At 39.8% G+C, this 20,431-nt stretch overlaps 1 protein-coding gene across 1 annotated transcript in view; it reads left to right on the top strand.

The window, feature by feature from the left end:
- Nucleotides 1–233: 233 nt before the first annotated feature.
- Nucleotides 234–20,431, top strand: part of TMX4 (thioredoxin related transmembrane protein 4) — a 41,317-nt gene continuing 21,119 nt past the window's right edge. The window contains exons 1-3 of the mRNA XM_024559823.4: nt 234–581; nt 10,800–10,915; nt 19,763–19,808. Coding sequence (XP_024415591.2) covers nt 403–581; nt 10,800–10,915; nt 19,763–19,808 — 341 coding nt within the window. The 5' untranslated portion in view covers nt 234–402. The remainder of the gene's footprint in view (nt 582–10,799; nt 10,916–19,762; nt 19,809–20,431) is intronic.

Raw genomic sequence — 20,431 nt, 5'->3', positions numbered from 1 at the left:
AAACCCACACGCGCAACCCCCCCCCCCCTTTACTGGGTAGCCTGGGCACACGCGGAGCTTATTCTAACTTGAGCAACATCGGGTCATCTGTTTATTTTCAGTTTGGTGGTCCGGAAGAATGGCAAGCTGTTGCCTAGGCAACCGACACCCCAAGCAAAGGCGGCAAGTCTAGGCAGAAGGGGGCGTGGTCTCAGCGGCAGAGGCTGTGATAAGAGGCGGTGCTCGCTGCTGCTACAGACTAAGGCTCGCAGGCTGCTGCTCGGAGCGGAAGCTACGCAGCCCCGCAGGCCCCCCCACCCCACCCCAGTCTACCTTCAGAGGCCCAGTCGTGCAGCGAGCGAGGCCCTGGATCTGCTGCTTTCTCCACGCGTCCTGTGGAGGAGCCTCACTCCGCTCCCCAATATGGCGGGAGGGCGCTGCAACCCGCTGTTGATGGTGCTTCTAGCCGCCTGGGTCTCTGCGGAGACAGAGGAGAAGGCCCAGCCGGAGCAGGCTTCGCTACCAGCGGAGCAGAGCATGGTGCTTCCCATGACCGCCTCCAACTGGACGCTGGTTTTGGAGGGCGAGTGGATGCTGAAATTGTGAGTGTGCCCGACCGATCCACATACCACACCGTCCCCTTGGACGCGGCCCACCAAGAGCCGAGCAGGCCGCTCCCGACCCGCATTACCCGCAGGGGTCGACTGCAGGCCCCGGGCCCACTTTGCTACCGGACCTGACTGCACGCGCTGCGCATGCGTTCCCGGCCCTTCGCGTTGACAGCTGAGGGTGAAGCGCATCACCTCCATTCCCCCACCTTGCTTGCTCCCTACTTTAGGGAAGTGTTTTGGGATGGGATGGGTGAGCAAGTTACCAAGGGGAGGATATGGGGAGGGGGACGGAGGCAATCTGCAGGAGAATAGCAAGCTTTTGATACAGGTGTGTGGGTAGAGGAGAAAGGCGGTCATTCAGGGACATTTTTGTGCAGTACAAATAGCGTGGGCTAGGCAATGTGCTTGTTGAATGAATAATTGCACCACGGTGAAGGGCAAGCAAGTTGGTATAAAGTATCTTAGTCTTCATTTTGAAGATCCCAAGATATCATTGTGAAAAAGCAGAAAGATGGGTGCTTTTGAAGCTTTAAAAAAAGATTTAAAATAAATGTTGATACTTGTAATTTTTAGAGGTAGGACTTTATGGGTAACTATAACTTACTTGTGCTAGTGTCATAGAGAAAAGGACATTAATAAATTGCCTCCTTTGAATAATGGAAAGTAAATCATGGATAGTGCTGTTGCCTGAGGAGATGGGAAAATAGAGATTTGAGTTAGGCACAGGCCAAGGGATTGGTCATCATAGATTAAAATAGCTTCTGCTAAGAAGAAAGTGATAATATGCAAGATTTGAAGTAGTCGGGGGCAGATGTTTGGATAGGCTTGAGAGACTGACTACTGGTGGGTTTGCAGAGAAAGTGGAGAATGGAGAAAAGATCACTGAGACCATGTCTCCTTAGCGTGTGGTTTCAGCAGTACACATACTTAATCATTGCTCTTTGATACTTAGTTTTCCATTGAGGAGACACTCACATAACTGGAGCTTTCCTTTATTTGTCCAAGGCTAAATTTTAAAGTTTTCAATTTAAATGTGAGCAGATGCCTGTGAGTGCTACCATCCCAGGGAGACCAGGGCCAAAAGTTCTGTCACTTAGCAGATTACATTGTTCAAGAACAGAATGCACAATACCCCTAAATATACATTTACCTTTTGGTTGCAAAGAAGGGAATGTTTTAGACCTTGAAGTAAAAAGCCTTTGAGATCATAATAAGTCAATGAAATTATTAAAGAGATCTGTAGACATACTCTTATTAAAATACACCATTTAACTACTTTGGACTTGAGGAGAGGAGCTTTTTCAGGACTCATGTTTACAATAATTGTAAAAGTAGAACAGCTGCATTTTGTCCACTAGTACTACAGATAGGTAGTTCTTTTCTTCAGTAAGTGCTTACAAAATGGAATTTTTCTAGATGTGTTTTCTGATTGAAACTGAGTTTGTGTGTGTACATGATGAAAGTCAAAGCAGAAAGGCTTCAGCTCATTTATAGTTCCTTTTGGAATAGGTTTTTGTTTTGTTTTTGTTTTTTAATAAGTAAAAGAACTAAGAACACTAAAGGTAAGTATAAACCATGTTAAGCTTATAAATAGCCAACAGCCAACAGCTCCTATGCTTGGCCATGTTGACAGTTCAAATTGTACTTTTTCATAAATGTACAAGCCTAGCTGTAGTAATCAGGTAGCAATCAGTTACTCTAAGCCTGTTATGTGTCCTTTGCATGGAATGTGTTTGGGCTGTGCTGCACAGTGCCACTTGGAACCTGGAAGCTGTGTAGACACTTGATCATTTTAGTAGAAGTTCTTGCTTCATCTAGTACCCTTTGGAATTGGAAGCGAGGCTGAAAGAGGATTTCAACCATTGCGTTCACCCTCTCTATACCAAACCTAGGTGCTTGTACTGAAGAAATATTGTGCCTCTTGTCCATTTGTGACGCTCCCTTTCTCCCCTTTAAAAATTCATTATATTCTCAGTACCTTTGTAGGCCTGCTGAGAATTATTTTGAACAGCCAGTAAGTTATCAGATTTCTTTCCCTGATAATATATAATAAACAGAATGTGTTAATACTAGTTTCCATGTTAACACTTTGTTCAGGGGAACTGGTCATAGTAAATAGAAATTGTTAGAAGCCCACATAGTTAGATGGTGTATTTAACTTCTCTACAGAAGCAAGTTCGGCTTTCTGACAGTATTTAAAATTTGACAGATCTTTATTTTTTCATTTACTTATATGCTTCCTCTCTTCTGGAAATTCTTTCTTTTATATTCCACTTTATACAGAGCTCCTATAATGCAATTCCTGTTATATTGGTGTCAATAATTTAATTCATTTTTAAGGACCTAACAGTGTCTGCTGAGACTTAAAAAAAACTTTTATTGTAAAATTTAGTTTGTTCTACTTTAAGTCAGTTTTTTTGGATCTTGCAATTGAATTTGTTTTAAAAAAACACTTCTTTTTGCTAAGGAGAACAATTAAAAATATATTCGCAATCTGAAACCTTTTTTAAGATCTGAGAAATTCTTTCATTACTACATATCTTCTTTAATGTCGTGGAGTAATATATTGTTTTTATCTTATATCTTGCCGTCTTGTATTGTTTTTTAAATTTCTACCCCCATTTCTGCCACGTCTGTATAATTGGCTTTCTGTGCTTTTTTCATCAACCTCTGATGGAAAGTTTGCCCTTTGTCAAGGTTAAGGAAGATTATTTAATCTTTAAAATGCCTTCTAATGTTTTATTTCTATTGTTTCATACTATCTTTTACTCACTTACTTGTAACCTTTTGCTATTTCATACACTTACTTGGCTCCCATTAATCAGTCTTTGACAAAACTGGTTTTGTTCTTTTGAAACACAAAAGTACGCAATGTAATACATTCTGTATACTGTTCTGGTGCCTTTCCCCCCAAAAAGAAATGTGAAGATATCCAACTATCTTAATTTTGACCTTCCTACCTTTAAACTGATATCCAGAGAAAAAGTATGTCTTTGTGTTAAAATTCCTCTGTAAAGCATATTGACCTTTATACAGCACTACTCTTTCTGACTTAGTTATTGGGATGATCATGTTTAAAAATTGCAATGAGTCATCTGGTGATGGGGGAAAGCCTCATTGATTTCACTAGGACCTCTAGGTTTAAGTGTTGTTTTCCTAATGTCCTTGCCAGACCTGAAGAGAAATCTTTACCATCATTGCCCTGCCTTACCCCTGCCAAATAGTTATATTTTCGTGTAGTGTAATAGATTGTCTTGATTTGGTAATGGGATTTTTGACATTGTCATTGCTTATCATGTCTCAGTTTCAGGGTTGGGGATCTGGTAAGGTAAAAATCAATGAGTTACATTCCTTGATTTCAAGAGACTGGTGGTCTACTGTGCCCTGATGGAAATAAATATCATATGAACTATTCATGTATTTAGCAAATATTTACTGAATATTTCTTATCCGTCAAGCTTCTAGCAGTGGTTCTCACCAGGGCTTTATTGGCATTTTGGATTGGAAGGTTCTTTGATGTGTGGCAGTGGTTCACACTGCAGAACCTGTCCTTTTAGTAGTCATGTGACATGAGAATAATTTAAGGATGTGCATCTTTGATGCACATTTCCAATATCTCTTGAGTGCAAACCACTGCCTATGTACTGTTATGGGTATTCAAAACATGCAGAAGAAGAATTCTTAAACTAACAGAGAAGCATTTGATTTCAGATTGTTTCCTCGAACGGTATTTATCCACATCACCAACCCCCATCATTATCGTCTTCATTTCAGTCACAGTGAACAGTTATATTGCTTATACCACAGGTTCTCAATGCTGTCTTATTCGATCATCCTAGCACTCAGGTACAGAATTATTCTCATGCTCATTCCCTAGAGGAGATGAAAACTTGAAAAGGTGGAAGCTTTGACCAAGGCTGGATCCTTAGTTGTGAGCAAGGCCAGAACTAGAATGCAGGCCTGAGCTTTGCAGTCTCTGATGCAAGCCAGGGAGAGTAGCTGGGTCTCTGAGCACCCTGAGGGAAGGCCCGGAGTCTGACTGATCAGTGCTTAGGCTCTCAGCTAGCCGCACCCTGGCCCACTTGAGGCAGTCCTTTTCCCTGTGGCTTACAAAGGACTGACGGTCCATGGTTTTACCATGTTTCTAGTTTCTGCAGATGAAGAGCACTATTGCTGTATACTCATTCCTGACACGCCTCACCACTGACAGGTGCTCTGACTTCCCAACCCCTGGGGAAAATTCGTTTTCACTGTGCCTTGATTATATCTAGCATGGTCCATATCACAATTAACTGATCTGCTTTTGTGTTGAGTTTTTGTCTGACTCCTCCTCTAGAGGATAAGCATTTAAGAAGAGGAACTAAGTTTTTCTTCCTGTTTATCGCAAGAGCCTTAGTAACTACCAAGTACTGGGTGTGTTCAGTCATCCTTTCCACTAAGCGAATGAATAAGTAATAGACTTTGTTTCTTTAATGAAGAGCTTCCTCAGGTATATCACTGTGTTTATTTTCTTCGGTGCTAAGGATAGTCACTCTCATCTAACATTTGTTCGTCGGTGTAATAATCATCTATTGTGTACTAGGATCTGCCAGGCTCTCTTAAGGAACAAGCAATGCACCAGTCACCGCCCTACTGTAGGAGGGTTAATTCTAGCGAATCCCATTTTCTCTAGTAAGTGTTACGGTTTTCTAGAGCTGTCAATTTTTATTTTCTCTCTACATTTTGGATAACATTTCCTAGAAGTGATCTTATAAAGAAATTCATTTGAGTGAAAGATTTTCAAATCTTGGTTCATTAAGAGGTTTTCCGGATTTTCCAAAATGAAAGAATAGTGTTAGAAATTGGCGAGAAATGGAGGCGGGAGCAACTGGATAATCTGATCCAAGATCCATTTATTTGATGCTGCGCTTGCTGGCGGGCTGAGTCATGATTGACTGCAGCCCTGAGGGGAGGCAGAATGGGGTTTTTTAAAGAAAAAGCTCAGGCTTTGTGAGGGAGTCAGGGAGGGGTTAGTCTCTTGTTCTTCCAGGTGGGTGCCTCAGGGTTCCAGGAGTGAACCCGGACTGTGGGTTAGGTGGGTCAGTCTGACCACGGCCACAGTGGCTGGTGCCAGACATCTGTTGCACGGAGGGAGAGGTTTGATAAAGCCGCCAGCTATCCTTGGAGTCGGGATAACCGAGTCAGGAGCAGTCCAGCGGGTCGGGAAACTGGTCTGACTGGATCAGGAGCAGTGGCTCGGGCTGGGAAACTGGCCTGACCTTTTCAAATAGCACTTGATGTAGTGAAGGAACGATTTGTTGGCATTTTGATTTAGATTCATGTATTAAATAAATCACAGAAAGATAAACCACTAGGTACCTCTTTCATGTTTTTGTCACAGATTCTTCTGAGTGTTTTGGTCACAGGAAGTTCTAAGTGAGCATGAATTGTATTTGTCATTGCCCAGCTCACTTCTGCAAGGATAAGAAAAGAATGCTGGGAAGCACTGGTGCCGTTTGAGCCAGGAGTGAAGAAAAATTGCCCATTATTGGAGAATAAAAATGTATTTTTAGTAAAACTTTATTTCTAGGAAATATAATTAATTCCTTCCCTGAAGCATTTAGCACACTTAATGAAATCTCATGCCAAAATGAGTTATGCAATTAAAGAATCAGGGACTTCAGCCGCCTTTCATGCAGCAGAAATTAAGTGTAAGTGTTTTTGGCTATCTGGAGTATGTTTCAAATGTCTTTATGAAGCTCACTGCTTTTATATACTACTGTCACCTGCAAACATTTAAATAGGAAAGATACTGTTGTATGGTTTCCATGGCTATAAAGGTACCAGTTTCTCTTGGAGGCTTCTAAATAGAAAGAAGATTAATTTATATATAAAAGGAAAGGTTGGCCAGGTCTGTTCTGTGTCATAACTAGGAGAAGACTGCCACTTTGAACTAGTTTTAAGAAATATAACTGTATATTGCATTCAGTATTTTCGATGAGTTTTATTTGTGCATATGTGTATAAAATAAATTACACATATGTATAGATAAAGAAGAGCAAGAAAGGCACATACATGACTTTCCTTTGCCCCCCCAGACCCTGGAGGTATTTTACTTACAGTAGTTGCTAACTTACTGCCTAAGTGACTATCCTTTAAATACAGAAGGATACTAATACAGTCAAACCTCAGTTCCTGAATGTCTCCCATCTTGAACAGTTTGTTTCTCGACCAAGTTGTTCACGGAAAAAAGATGTCTCAGTTGTCGAACGAAACTTCGTTTCTCCAGCCGACAACCCTTTCATACTCACACCTCTGTGATCCTACACACCTCTCGGACGACAGAGGGAGAGTGTGCGAGTATGAGGATGATTCGGTCTTCAGAGAGATGGCTTCTCGAGCAGCCTTTCAGAAAGAAATAAATTCCAGAACTGAGGTTCCACTGTAGTTTAAAAAGCTTCAACAACAGAGGACCAATTCCCACACCTGCGACTTGGAGCTGGTTTACCACCACCAAAAGAAAACACTAGGTGAATGAATGACATTGTTGGATTCCTATATAATAAGCTGTGATTAAATCTCTGAGAGAAGGGCATTAACAGTGCTACAGACGAGTGGGAGGCAGCTACATAGAAAATGGAATATTTAAAATTATCTCAATGGTGTTTGTATATCTGAGGGTCAATATCTCACACACACACACACACACACCAAGCAAAACCCAATATGTACAATAGCCAGTATAGAAATTAGGGACTGGGATTCTTTTTAAATGATGGGATTTGCAAGATTCAATAATTGCTGGGGTAGCATGTGGGTCCCTGAGTTCTATGCAAAAACAGAGGTTTAAGGAAACAAAGCAAAGAGGGTCTAGAGTTCACTGAATTGTACTTCCAAGATTTCTTCCTTATTTTTGATCATTTCTTTTATTCGTTCTTTTTCTCTACTTCCTCTTTCTCTCCCTCTCCCTCTTCCTGTTCCCTATTCCCTCTTTCTCTTCTTCTGTTGATATTGGGTATTGTTTTCCTTGGAGATCTTTATCTCATAAATACCTCTTTCTGGGTTCTCGTTCTGTGTGGTTTTAGGTGACCTTAAGCAAGTCTCTTTAAACCCGCCTTGTCTGACAGTGAGGTTGTAAGGTTCCGATGAGCTAATGTGTCAGAAAGATGCTTTGGAAATGTTAAAAAGAAAACCGCAGCCCCAAAATGGCATCCCTGGTGCTAAAAGCCCATGATGCCAAACCTAGATTAAAATCTGATCTTTTTGCAGTTTCAGCCTCTCCCAGAGCATAATCTTAATCAACCAGTCAGGGATTTTTTGGTCAAGCCCCAGGAATCTGTCCACTACCTGCCCTTTCCCACCTCAAAGAAGGGGCAATCTGCATGACAAAAACCCTTCCAGGGCTCTCCCCTCATGGAAAAGGTGTCCTGGCTCAAAAATAATCCTTTCTTTTCTTTTGTTAATAGGTCCTTTGCCCCTCCCTTTTTGCTATTGAAACTCTTCCATTTTGTACAGTTCCTCAGAGCACCCTTCTAGTTGGTGGAGGGGTGTTTCCCAATTCATCACTTGCTTAATAAAGCCAAGTAGATCTCGGGTGACTGGGACGACTGCAAAGTAAATACCCCACACTTGGTGTCCTAAAACAAAAGAAATTTATTTTGTCGTAATTCTGGCAACCAAAAATCCAAAATCAACATTTTGGCATAGACATTCCCTTTGAAGTTTCTCCGAGAGTGTCCATTCCCTGCCTCTTCTAGTTTCTGGAGCCTGCTGGAATCCTCCGGGTTCCTTGGCTTGTAGCTGCCTAACACCAGCCTTTGTCCCCCGTCGCCGCCGTTGCATGGCCTCCTCTGTGTCTCTGTGTCAACCCTCCTTTTTCCTTCTTTCATAAGAACACCAGCCATTGGATTTATGGCCTAACCTCAGTTGAGGATGATTTCATCCCAGGTGCTTTAATTACATGTGTAAGGGCCCTTATTCACGGGAATTGAGGCTTAGGACTTGGACGGATCTTTTTAGAGGATAGTATTCAGTCCACTGTACTTTCTAAATAGCAGACTTCTCTGGATTCCCGTTTCACATCTGCAGGTGAAATCCTAGACCACTTCAGAGCTTTGTGGTCTGACTATTTGTGATATTGTTTTCAATATCATGGAAAAGATGTGTAAGACCATTAGCACGTTGCAAGGAGGATGGCCCAGCCTCCTGTTGACAGGAGAGACCTGGTTCTTCTTGCTGATGCATGTAAAGAACTACAGATCAGCAAATCTATTAGCATGTAATCAGTTTATTAGTGATCCATTCCCATGGAAGAAAATGGGACTAGTAGAGTGGGGGGGCGAAAGGCAAAGTTTCAGGGCAAAGCAGGGCAGCAAAAGTAAGAGTGACTGAAGACCAGGGTAGCAAGCCCCCGGGTGGCCTGAGGCCAGGTGGACAGAGGCCAGTGGCCCAAGAGCCAAGAACTCCCCAAGCCCCAGAGAGAGAGACAGAGAGAGTGAATGTGTCCTTTGTTCTGAGGACTCACATAGTTGGTGGGATAGGAGGAAAAAAGTTACATATTGATTGGTGGGTAAATGTGGTGCCAGCTTTCCTGGGGGAATGTGACTACCCAAACTTAGGTATGTGTGGGGGTCTGTTAGCCCGAATCCTTATCTTGCTCCAGACCCCGTTTGTTCATCTGGTTGTGAAACAAATATGTGACAGGAGGCAGTTAATTAAAATTGAGGTACTTTCCAAAGTTATTTATGGGCTCGTTCTGTAAGCATCAGGGACTCTCTCATAAAACAGATAGTGACCAGAGGCAGACAATTAACCAAAGTTGTCCTATGGGCTTCTTCTTTGGGCGCTGGGGACCCTCTCCCACATTCCAGGCCCAGGAATGAAAGCACAGTTTCAAAGCTTTTCTTTCCCAAATACTGGAAACGCTACACAGAATTTCAAGGACTTCCCTTCTTTCTTGCTAACATATTGTTTCTTGTGATGTCTGAACACCTGGCAATATTATCAGACCAGGCTCAGCACTACTGAGTTAGCTCATGAGACATGTCTCCTTCCTCCTCTCTGCCTCTGTTTACTATTCTACCTAAGTGGTAAAAGGTGTTGCCTGGCAACCAGGATGCTAGATGCTGGCCAGTGACAGTGGTGCAGTCTCAGAGTTCTTCCGATGCTGTCTCCTGCCTCACTTCCAGTTCTTTTTGCTTCCCCCTTACCCTTCCCTAATCCATTCTTCACAAGCTCCTTGGTTGTATTTCAAAAATGTAAATCTGAACACAATTGCCTTCCTCTTTAGGCTTTCCCATGGTGCTTCAAATGAAGTCCTAAGTCCTTATGCCACTCTTTAAAGGCCATGGATGATGTCTTCACCCTCTTTTCTCAGCACTCTGAGCCTTCACATGCACTGTTCTCTCTACTTAGCATAGAACATTCTTTGACCCCTCTCTGGCTAATTCCTACTCTAGATCTTAGCACAGATGCGTTTTTCTCTGTGGGCCCTTCTGAGACCACCAGTTCCTTCGTGTCTACATAGCATCCCTGTGCTTACCAATGTGCATCTCTGGATTGTATGCACCAGGAGAGGAGAACCACATCTGCCTCGTTCACAGTTGTAGCCTCAGCTTCCAGCATTGTATGCAATTCAGGTTTGCTGAATGAAAAAATAAGTGTAAAAACTGGGTTTCTGGGTGAAGGCCCAGTTATTTCTAATTCCTCTTCCATTTAAGAAAGTGTTGGCTAGAGCTGGTTTAGCCCACGGCTTCTACTGTCCACAGTCGCTGCCACACACCTTTGGAAATGACTCGCATACCTGGGGACCCACCAGCAACAAATCTTCTGTTCTCCCCTCATCACACCTTTCGCTTTGATGGATCTGAAAGTGGGCTGTCTAGTTTAAGAAGCTCTCGTGAAAACTGCCCTCCTTTAGTGGGGCAGTCAAAACAGTGTTCTCCCTGAACAATCAAAAGCTGCCTAGAAAGTGACTAAATGTGGGTTGATTGTAATAATAACTTTGAAATAAAATATTTTAGGTATCATAATAGTTGTAAAAATTTTCATAAATTTGGGTAATTATTCCCAGTGAGGTAATATTGATCCATTAAATTCTAGGGGGGGGGGTACTTGCTTTTGTGCTTCCTTTTAGACAGATTTATTTTTAATTTAAATACTCTGCTCCTCTATTTTGTTTTATAGGTGTTTTTCATATGTTTATATTGATTAGCCATTCTTCTTCTACAGTTATGCCCCGTGGTGCCCATCCTGCCAGCAGACTGATGCAGAATGGGAGACACTTGCAAAGATCGGTGAACTACTTCACATCAGTGTGGGGAAGGTAGATGTCATTCAAGAACCAGGTACTGTGAGTGTTGAACATTGAAGGCAAAAGTTTAATACTTTCTATTTCAGATTTTTTCAAGAACATATAAAAGTTGACTATATTGCCATTCACGAATTGACCACCTAGAAGCAACTGATAACATTTTGGTATATCTGAGCCTGTGTGTGTGTGTGTGTGTGTGTGTACTTACACATACATATTTATATTTTTATTATTTTTTTCTTTTGCTGAGTCATTTGAAAGTAAGTTGCAGGCATGATGATACTTTACCTTCAACACTTGGGCATATTTAAATTTCCCACATGTCTTTTTTTTAAAATATTTTATTTATTTATTCTTAGATAGAGGGGAAAGGAGGGAGAAGAGAGGGAGAGAAACATCAGTGTGTGGTTGCCTCTTGCGTGCCCCCCACTGGGGACCTGGCCTGCAACCCAGGCATGTGCCCTGACTGGGAATGGAACCAGTGACCCTTTGGGTCACAGGCCGACACTTAATCCACTGAGCTACACCAGCCAGGGCCCCACATGTCTTTTTATAGTTTTAGAACCGAGATCTAATCAAGGTTTACCTTTTACATTTGGTTGGTATGTGTTTTTAATTGTCTTCGGTCTACAATAGTCCCCTGTTTTTTTCATGACATTGAGATTCTGAAGAGAATAAGCCACATATTTGCCTAGGTGTTTCCTTATATTTTATATTTTCTGCATTTTCCGTAGTTTGGAGTTCAGCCTAGAGACATGATTTGGTTAGATATATGCAGCTAGAGTACTTCATAGGTGATGCTGTGACTTTGTATCTGATGCTGTCAGAAGACACATACTGTCACCTTAGTGATACTGAGTTCAAGCACTTGGTGAAGGTGATAACACTAATCATCTCAATTATGAAGAAAAGATCCCACTGTGATTAGCAATAATCTGTGGGGTGATTTGGGGGTTTTATGATACATAATGATCTTACATGAATCAGGTGTTTTGTCGTGGGTTCCAGAATGATAAACTCCTAAATCTGTTGTTTAACATCTACTAGCTGTTGATGTAATTTTTTAAAAGAAAGAGGAGGGAGATAGAGGATACAAAGTCTTTGTACTTGTATTTTAAAGATAACTGTGTACTATACATAAATTGAGGAGAAAAATTGGGATTTTATGATTCCAATCTCAAATTTTACTATTTTCAGACTTTATTAGGCATTTTTTCTTATCTGCATTTTATTTCAACCTACTGTATTCCTTTACAGGGAAAAAAAGAAGGTAGGTGTGGAAGTGTAGCTATTAACTTACTGTAATAACTGTGAGTTCAAAAAAGACACAGCACTGAATTCCCAGTCCCTTGGACAACAAAATCGATAGTGTCTGTTAAAATCAATGTCTTGACAATGTGGAGAGAGGTTTCTATTAAAAGCCATTAGTCCTCAGGTTTCCACCTTTTTAAACAGTGGAATCAAAGCCATTTCTGCCCATCTGTATTTAGAGATGGAAAATATAGTTACTAGACCGTGGTTTTGGCTACTATAATGAGTTCTTCTGTTTAGAGGTCAAATCATTGCGGTTACATTTTTGCTGTACACTTGTTTTCATCTTTTAGTAATTTGAGTTCAATGAATCAGGTGTAAGCCTTGTTCGTTAGTGGGCACCAGACACATTTTTTAGGAGTTGCTTGAAAATGTAGCCATTTGGTATATCTGTTGTGAATTCACAGAAGGATTTGAATTAAAAGAATTAAACAGCTTTGTGATGGATTCACAAATCTGAAGTCTAATTGAATGTAGTCTTTCCATCTAAAATGTTGACTTTCGGTTATTTTTTCTATTGTGAATTTGTTTGTTCTTTTTTGATAACGAGATAACAGAGAAATTGTTTATGATGAATATATTTTAGAAACAAGTTCATCATTGACTCAGATTATTTATGTAAATATAAACAATATATATTTGAAATATTTATCAAAAAAGAAGGAACAAAAGGACTTTGGTCTGGTATTCTGTATGAACGAGGAAAAAAACCAAGTCCAAAAAGGAAAAGTGTGTTGTTTTGCGTATTAAAACAATTTTTTAAAGTAGAGGCTCTAGAATTATTTTAAGTGATAAAAACTGTAACTCATAAATAAAAATTAGGAGACAAAATTCTATACATTTGATTGTTTGAGTGGCTTGGAGAATATTTTACTTCAGATTATACTATCATATATTAATAAGTTTAACTTAAAATCTTAGTGCTTTCAGTTAATGTGTTTATTCAACAGTATTTGAGTTCCTACCATGTACCAGGCCTTGTTCTGGGTACCAATGACACAGATGAAACAGGTGATTAACGGTACAGGGGAATGAGGAGATAAAGACTTGGACCCTCATTGAACTTACATTTTACTAAAGGAGATAGGCATTAACAAAGATAAAATGGAAAATAATGTCTGATGGTAGCAAGGGTTATGAAGAAAAAGAAAGCAGGGCAAAAATGTAGAAAATACTGGGATCTACTATTTTAAACAGGTGGTCGGGAAAGACGGTTTGACCAGAGGTCTTGACAGGTTGAGGAAGTGAATTTCAACAAGCTTTCAGGAAGGAACATTCCAGACAGAGCAAATAGCATGTGCGGGTGGGGCGGGTACTTGGCTTCTCAGAGGAACAGTATGGCAGCCGGTGGGGAACTCCAGGTAAATGGGGCTGGAGAGGTAGCAAGGGACCAGACCCTGTAGGATCTTGTTGGCCATGGCGAGGAGTTTCAATTTTATGCTAAATGTGGTAAGGAGGAAACCAGTGGAAGGTTTTGAACAGGGAAGTGACATGACATGATTTATGTTTTAAAAAAATTCCTTTGGCTGCTATGTGAAGAGTTTCTGTAGGACAGAAGTGGAAGCAAGAAGAGACGTTAAGATGTTACTGCAGTTGTCCTGAGTAGAGAAGATGGTGGCTTGGACTAGTGGCAGCTGTGCTAAGTGGCTGGATTTGAGAGACTACATTTGGCTAGAATATCCAAAAGTATCTCCTGATAGATTGATTATGGTAGCCATTGGTGGAAGGAGAGATGGAGGAGTGGGATGTGCAGGGGAGGGCAAAGGGGGGGGAATTGAGGAAACTAACAGAATAACAAAAAATGATTTAAAAAAAGAGAGAGAGATGGAGAAGATTGAAGGAAGAGCAAGCTTGGGACAGATTTAAGTTTGAGGTGTTTCGTAGAAATGAGCTAGAGGTACCCATTTGAAGATCATCAGTATGTACAGTGTTTGAAATGATGGGAAGAATTGAAATTACCTAGGGAGCGTGTGCCAAGAAGTGTTTTGAGGAACCAGAGACTCCCAGCATTTAGAAGAAAGGAAGCTGAAGCGAAAGAAAAGTGGGAGGGAATTGGAGAAGTCCAGGGTCCTGCAAGCCAAATGAAGAGTGACTTATGTGGTACTGATTCCCTAACAAGTTTCCGGGTGCTTGTCTCTATTCAAGGAAGCTATTTGAGTATTATTTACTTCATTTTTATAGAATCTAACATCCCGAACGAGCACTGGGAAGCCATTGAGATGTTACTAGTTTTCCTCACAATTGAGCACTTCACTGGATATTTCTGTGTGCAGATTTATGTTTGGTTACAGATCTCTGTTAGTGTATTCTTTCGTCAGGGCTGCCTTGTCACAGGAGTGCTGGTAAGAGATAATTTCATTTCTTTTCCTTGCAAGTAAAATTTAAAAAGAAGGAAAGCAAGAATTGTTGAAGTGTTCATGCATCGTTCTTTAGTTATTCCTGTAACTATTCCATTGGTATATTCAATAAGAAATTTTTTAGAATTTCAGAATTATAAAGACTGAGGATTGTAAACACATGGCGTTTTCACAGCTGAGATGTAGAACTTGAGGGAAGAACAGACCTTAGATTAGGTAACATTGCATTGCCTGTTTAATACTGCGTAAATCAGGTGATGTGTTGGTTGAGTTGTCTTGGGGAAATTAAATTTAATGCGTATGTACTTGAACCTTCTTTTCCATGCAGATAAACATAGCTGTCATGGACAGGAAGACAGTAGCTGCTGACTAGATTAGAGGTGAACCAGTCCCCTACCGGCCAAGACTAAGCTTTGTGTTTAAAACCATTAATTAATGACAAAAGCCAAAATAGTTTACTTCAGTTAGTGTTAATATTTTAACTTTATAATTATAAAAATTAATCTTGCATTCTAGTCTATTGACAACTTTATTTCAATCTCAAAGATGAGGCTCACTCTACTTTTTATTCATTGTTTTCCTTCTGCTTCTGTCTTTGGTGGTAATTAATATTTCCTTAGTTAAGCATTCATGTCACCGCTTATATACATTTTGGCTTCATAACAACCCTAGGAAGAGCAGACTTCTCTCTATGCTGCTCAGGAAACTGAGGCTCAGAGAGGTTCGGTTGTATATCCAAGGTAATATAGCTAATAAATGGTAGAACAAAAGCTAGTAGCTCTCACCATTGTCTTAATATAGGACTTAAATAATTTCCATTGTTTTTAATATCAAATATAGGTCCCTGTCATAGTTTTTCTTTCTCCCATCTTTTAATTCTTCTTTTTCTTTTGCTATGTATGTTTAAGATAAACTTGCTAGTAAGAAAAATTTTCTGCATTTTGGATTAATGCCTCTTTTCTGTTGCAATATATAGTCTTAATTTTAAAGTGGTAGTTAACCCTCAAAGTGAAATAGGCGTGCAGAAATTCGGGGAGACCTTGTGGTCAAACTTCATCTCTTCCTTGAAAGTGTAAGAGTGCCCTTTCTCCGCCACACTTCCTGGGGTTTGTAGCAGCGACCCATTGGCAGATCTGCAATGAACTGGCACCACGCTGTGCTGCTGTAACTCTTTGTTAAGATCCACACTTAACTGGTTTTCAAGCCCTGAAGCCACAGCCTGAGACGGTGCTTCTTTGTTTTAAGTTGATCATGTTTTCAGGTAATGAATGTCTCCCTGGAGACTTCACAACATCGGTGTTAAAGGTTAGAGACATTTTTGGAACACTGACATGTTCTGACCTCTCCGCCTCTTAGAAGTGACGTTTATCTGAGATGAATTCTCTATGGTGTCAGGTCTTTAAGGGCTTGGTAGTTATCATAATCTAAGGATGACTTTGGTTGCTCTTGGTTTTGCTGTGGTTGATTTTATTAAATACACCCTCAGTAACAGTATATTATTCCAGACTACAAACAGAATTCATACCTGAATTAGATGCTGGAACCTTGTTACTTATTCCACATGGGTTGTCATTTGAGGAAGTATTAGCAAACATAAATGAAAGCAATCTTGAGGTACAACAATTTATTAATAATGGTTATTATTTTAAATGAATCTTAATTAACGGTCTTGTGTATTGGTACAGTTGCTACTGAAAACGACTCAGCAATTCATATCAAGAGCTATAAAATTCTTATAACCCTCTAACCCAGCAATTTTGGGAACAAGCATTCTGTCATACCTTCTAGCCTAAAGGGGAAAGATGCAGAAAAATCACAGAGACCATCTCTCACTGGGTTCCTTTTTCTTATTTTCTCCATGCTCATTGATTTCCATGAGCACATTTATTAGTAAAGATATGTTATCCAAAATAATGTCGAATTTCCAGTGCACTTAAAATAAGTTAGCTTATGTTTGTTACATCCTTTCATTTTACTCCAATTTTGAATCAGGGATTTTTAATATAGCAAATAATTGCTAGCATTTATTTAGTACTTATTACAGATCACACACTGTTTTCTATGTGACTATAAATGTAAAGTTATTTAATAGTAAAATACTATGAGAAATTATGGTGCCTATTTATAGTAAAACCAAAGACCAGAGACACATAAATTTAATGTGTCTGATTAAAAATTAATACGAGGCAAAAGTGGGGTTTGACCCCAGGTAAGCTGGCCTATGACACTGGAAATACTGTTGCATACTGTATTGGATTGGCCAAAAAGTTCATTTGTTTTTTTCTGTAAGGTGGCTCTAGTAGTGCTTAGTTGTCCTAGCTTCGCTCGAAACAATTTTGTTAGATTGTATTGTAACAGCTGTCATATCAGTGTGCATTAAAAAAAAATCTTATCAAAATCAGTGAATTTTTGTGTAGCCATTTTGATATTGAAGATATGCAATATTTTCAGCGTATTATGCTTTATTATTTCAAGAAAGGTAAAAACACAACTGAAATGCAAAGATTTGTGCAGGGTATGGAGAAGGTGCAATGACTGATCAAACAGGTCAAAAGTGGTTTGCAAAGTTTCATGCTGGAGATTTCTCCCTGGACACGATACTCATCGGTCGGGTAGACTGGTTGAAGTTGATAGCGATCAAACTGAGACATTAATTGAGAACAATAGATGTGTTATACGCCATGCAGGAGTTAGCTGACATACTCAAAATATCCAAATCAATTAAGTTATTGGTGAAAATGAAAAACATGTCTTTTATTTTAAAAAAAAAAACATACAGACTTTTTGGTCAACCCAAAATAATGTTTTATATTTATTGTTTACTTTTTAAGATACTGCGATGACCAAGAACATATGAAGAATTTTAAAGAACAACTTAAAAATATTGTCTTAGTGATAACATTTATTAGAAATTATATGTATGTATTTCTGATAAAAATAAAACCTAAATAGAAAGTTGAAGTGTTCATTCCATTTTAAAAGATCATATATATATAAAACATAATTCATTAGCATTGTTATTCTCCTTAGATAAAATTTTTGCGTGGTCATAACAATCTCTAGCTAGTAAAAAGTGAGCTATGAAATTGTTTATAATAATTATTGTAAGCAAAAGCAGATGATAATTTTTTCTTTTTTTAATATATATATTGATTATGCTATTACAGTTGTCCCATTTCTCCCCCCCTTCACTCCACTCCATCCTGCCCAGCCCCACCCTCCCACATTCCCCCCTTATAGTTCATGTCCATGGGTCATACTTACAAGTCCTTTGGCTTCTACATTTCCTACACTATTCTTACCCTCCCCCTGTCTATTTTCTACCTACCATTCATGCTACTTATTCTCTGTACCTTTCCCCCTCTCTCCCCCTCCCACTCCTCTATTGATAACCCTCCATGTGATCTCCATTTCTGTGGTTCTGTTCCTGTTCTAGTTGTTTGCTTAGCTTCTAAGATTCTCTTCTTCTGTTTAATCTTAGGTAATGTAATTATGATGTGCCTTGGTGTGTGCAGATGATAATTTTTAAGCCTTTAGGATTACTGTTGGGAACCATCCTGCCTGGTTTCAGGAGGTGTAACCCTGCTGACAACACCTTTTTCCTCTGGCAATTTTAGAGTTGGAAAAACACTGAGAGATACCTTGTTCCCTGCTGGGTGGAATTCCAACAGAAATGCCCTGCAGACAGTGCTGGTTAGCAGTCCTCAGTCGAGTTCTCCAGTCACTTGTGTTTTTGGTACCGCCATTCCAACGACCTTTTTTTTTTAAGTGTACAGTGATAAATGTATGTAGTAAGTGTTTCTTTTTGTAGCATTGACTTTTACTGCCTTCAGAGTACTGTGTTTTCTTTTAGGTGCCCTAGGGCCATTTTAGAGGCTGTTCGATTTGATATGAGAAAAAAATCGAGAACCCTTACTTGAGAAGGCTCATCACTAATCAATAAATTACTATGCTGAATGCAAATTTAATTTGTAAAATGGGTATTAGCAAATTTTGTGTTATTAAAAGTAAACCTTCAGCATTTCAAAGTGCAAGTGACCACAAAGATGTGAAATTTGAGCTACTCTCTTTGAATAGATACTTGTCCAAACTGTTCTTCAGTGGGAAAGGCAGACGTGATGAGAGATGTGCAGATGATGTCTCCGTCATGTTCCCACGCTGGCTGGGAGCATCCTTTAATTCTCCTGCTCTTTGCCAGAACCAGGGTTGCTCATTCTTGGTGCCCACATGAATATTATTTATTTGTAAACATTTCAAGAGCCAGGTGTTTGTTCTTCACTCCTACTTCCGTTCAGGGTTTGTTGCATACCCCTTTCCTGATGTCATCTGTCTGTTTATAGGTACGATTTTAAGTATTAAGGTTTCTTCCTCTGCCATTCAGTAGACAGTAAGCCCTGTGAGAACAAAGACTGTGATGTTTTTACTTGTCTCTGTGTCTTGAATGCTTATCACTGGCCCTGAACAAAGAAGATAATTCCTGACTATTTGCTGAGTGATTAAGGGTTTTATTTGTCTTTGTTTTCAGATGTACTTAGCATAGCATTTGATGTAGTTAGTGTTCAGTAAAGGTTTCCTAAGACAAATTGAAAAAAATCTGTTTAGTGTACATAGAGTCCCTTGACAGAAGTTGCAGATTTTATAAATGTGCAAAGATTATACATGATCTTATTTTAGATTCTTCATTATTACGATTTTAAACCTACATCTAATGTAATAATACCTATAATTTATTGAGTTTTTTATCATGTGCTAAGCACTTAAATACTGAGCCAATCTAACTTCAAAACAATTCAGTTGGGCTTTAATATACCCTTTTTAGAGGTGAGGAAACTGAAACTCCAAAGTTAAGTGATTTATCTAAGGTCATAAAGCTAGTAAGTGGAGAATTTAGGATTTAACCCAGGTTGCACGACTCTCTAACCCGTCATATATCAGCCACCATACAATTCCAAGTGATGGCCCGAGACAGAAAACTCCCATGGAACACATCAAAGATAAGCAAGTTGTACGTCAGTGGCGGGGAAGTGTTAGGTAATAAAAATGGGTAAAAACAAAATTTCTTTGAGTCAAACAGGTAAATAGTATATGTGATTTAGTAATGTGATTGTGAAAGCAAGCCCAAGGCCGCTTGCTCTTATAATTATAACTTAGGTTGGGTGCTTGGGTTAGTCTGAGTTTGACTTGTACCTTTTTTTTATTTCTGCTTCTCGTAGGTTTAAGTGGCCGCTTCTTTGTCACCACACTTCCAGCATTTTTTCAGTAAGTTTAAATAATTTTCTGGTCTGGTAAATATTAAAAATCAGTTGGCGTATACCAGGAATTCTAAGTTGTTTTCCACAACCATCACACATTCAGCTTCACATTTGAAGGCCAGCTCTGCAGGAATGATAGCTGTTAGAGGAGAGGGTTGCCCAGAGTGCTTCAGGGAAAAGAACCTAATTTCAGGCGGCGAAGTTGGGGGAAGGGTCAATGAAGACTTTTCCATTGACATAAAAGGTGGGATGATTCTTAATGGATAAGTAGAAGTTGGTTAATTAGGTGAGGGAGACAAGGCTTTCCCAGAGAGAGGAGGTATCATGGAGAAGCCCCACAGAAAATGAGCTGCCTTATGAGCACTGGAACTAGTTCTGTATGGCTGGCCCCAAGGGTTGGGTCATCCTGGGTAATGAGGCTAGAAGGCTTAGGTAGGGAGAGGGGAAAGAGACAGAAGAGATGGGTTTGGAGATACTTAGGAGGTGGGATCACTGGGACTTGGTGACTGATTAGCCATAAAGAAGGAAAAGTCCGTGATGACAACCGATAGGCCATGTATAACTAGTAAAAGCTACTAGAATAAAATGAAGTTTGGAAGATAGAGGCCAAGGAGGAGAAGATAGTGTGGA

This window comes from Desmodus rotundus, chromosome 6, assembly GCF_022682495.2.
Source record: "Desmodus rotundus isolate HL8 chromosome 6, HLdesRot8A.1, whole genome shotgun sequence".
Classification (NCBI taxonomy): Eukaryota; Metazoa; Chordata; class Mammalia; order Chiroptera; family Phyllostomidae; genus Desmodus; species Desmodus rotundus.
The sequence above is the reverse complement of the archived record's forward strand: the minus strand, read 5'-3'. Positions and strand labels throughout refer to the sequence as shown.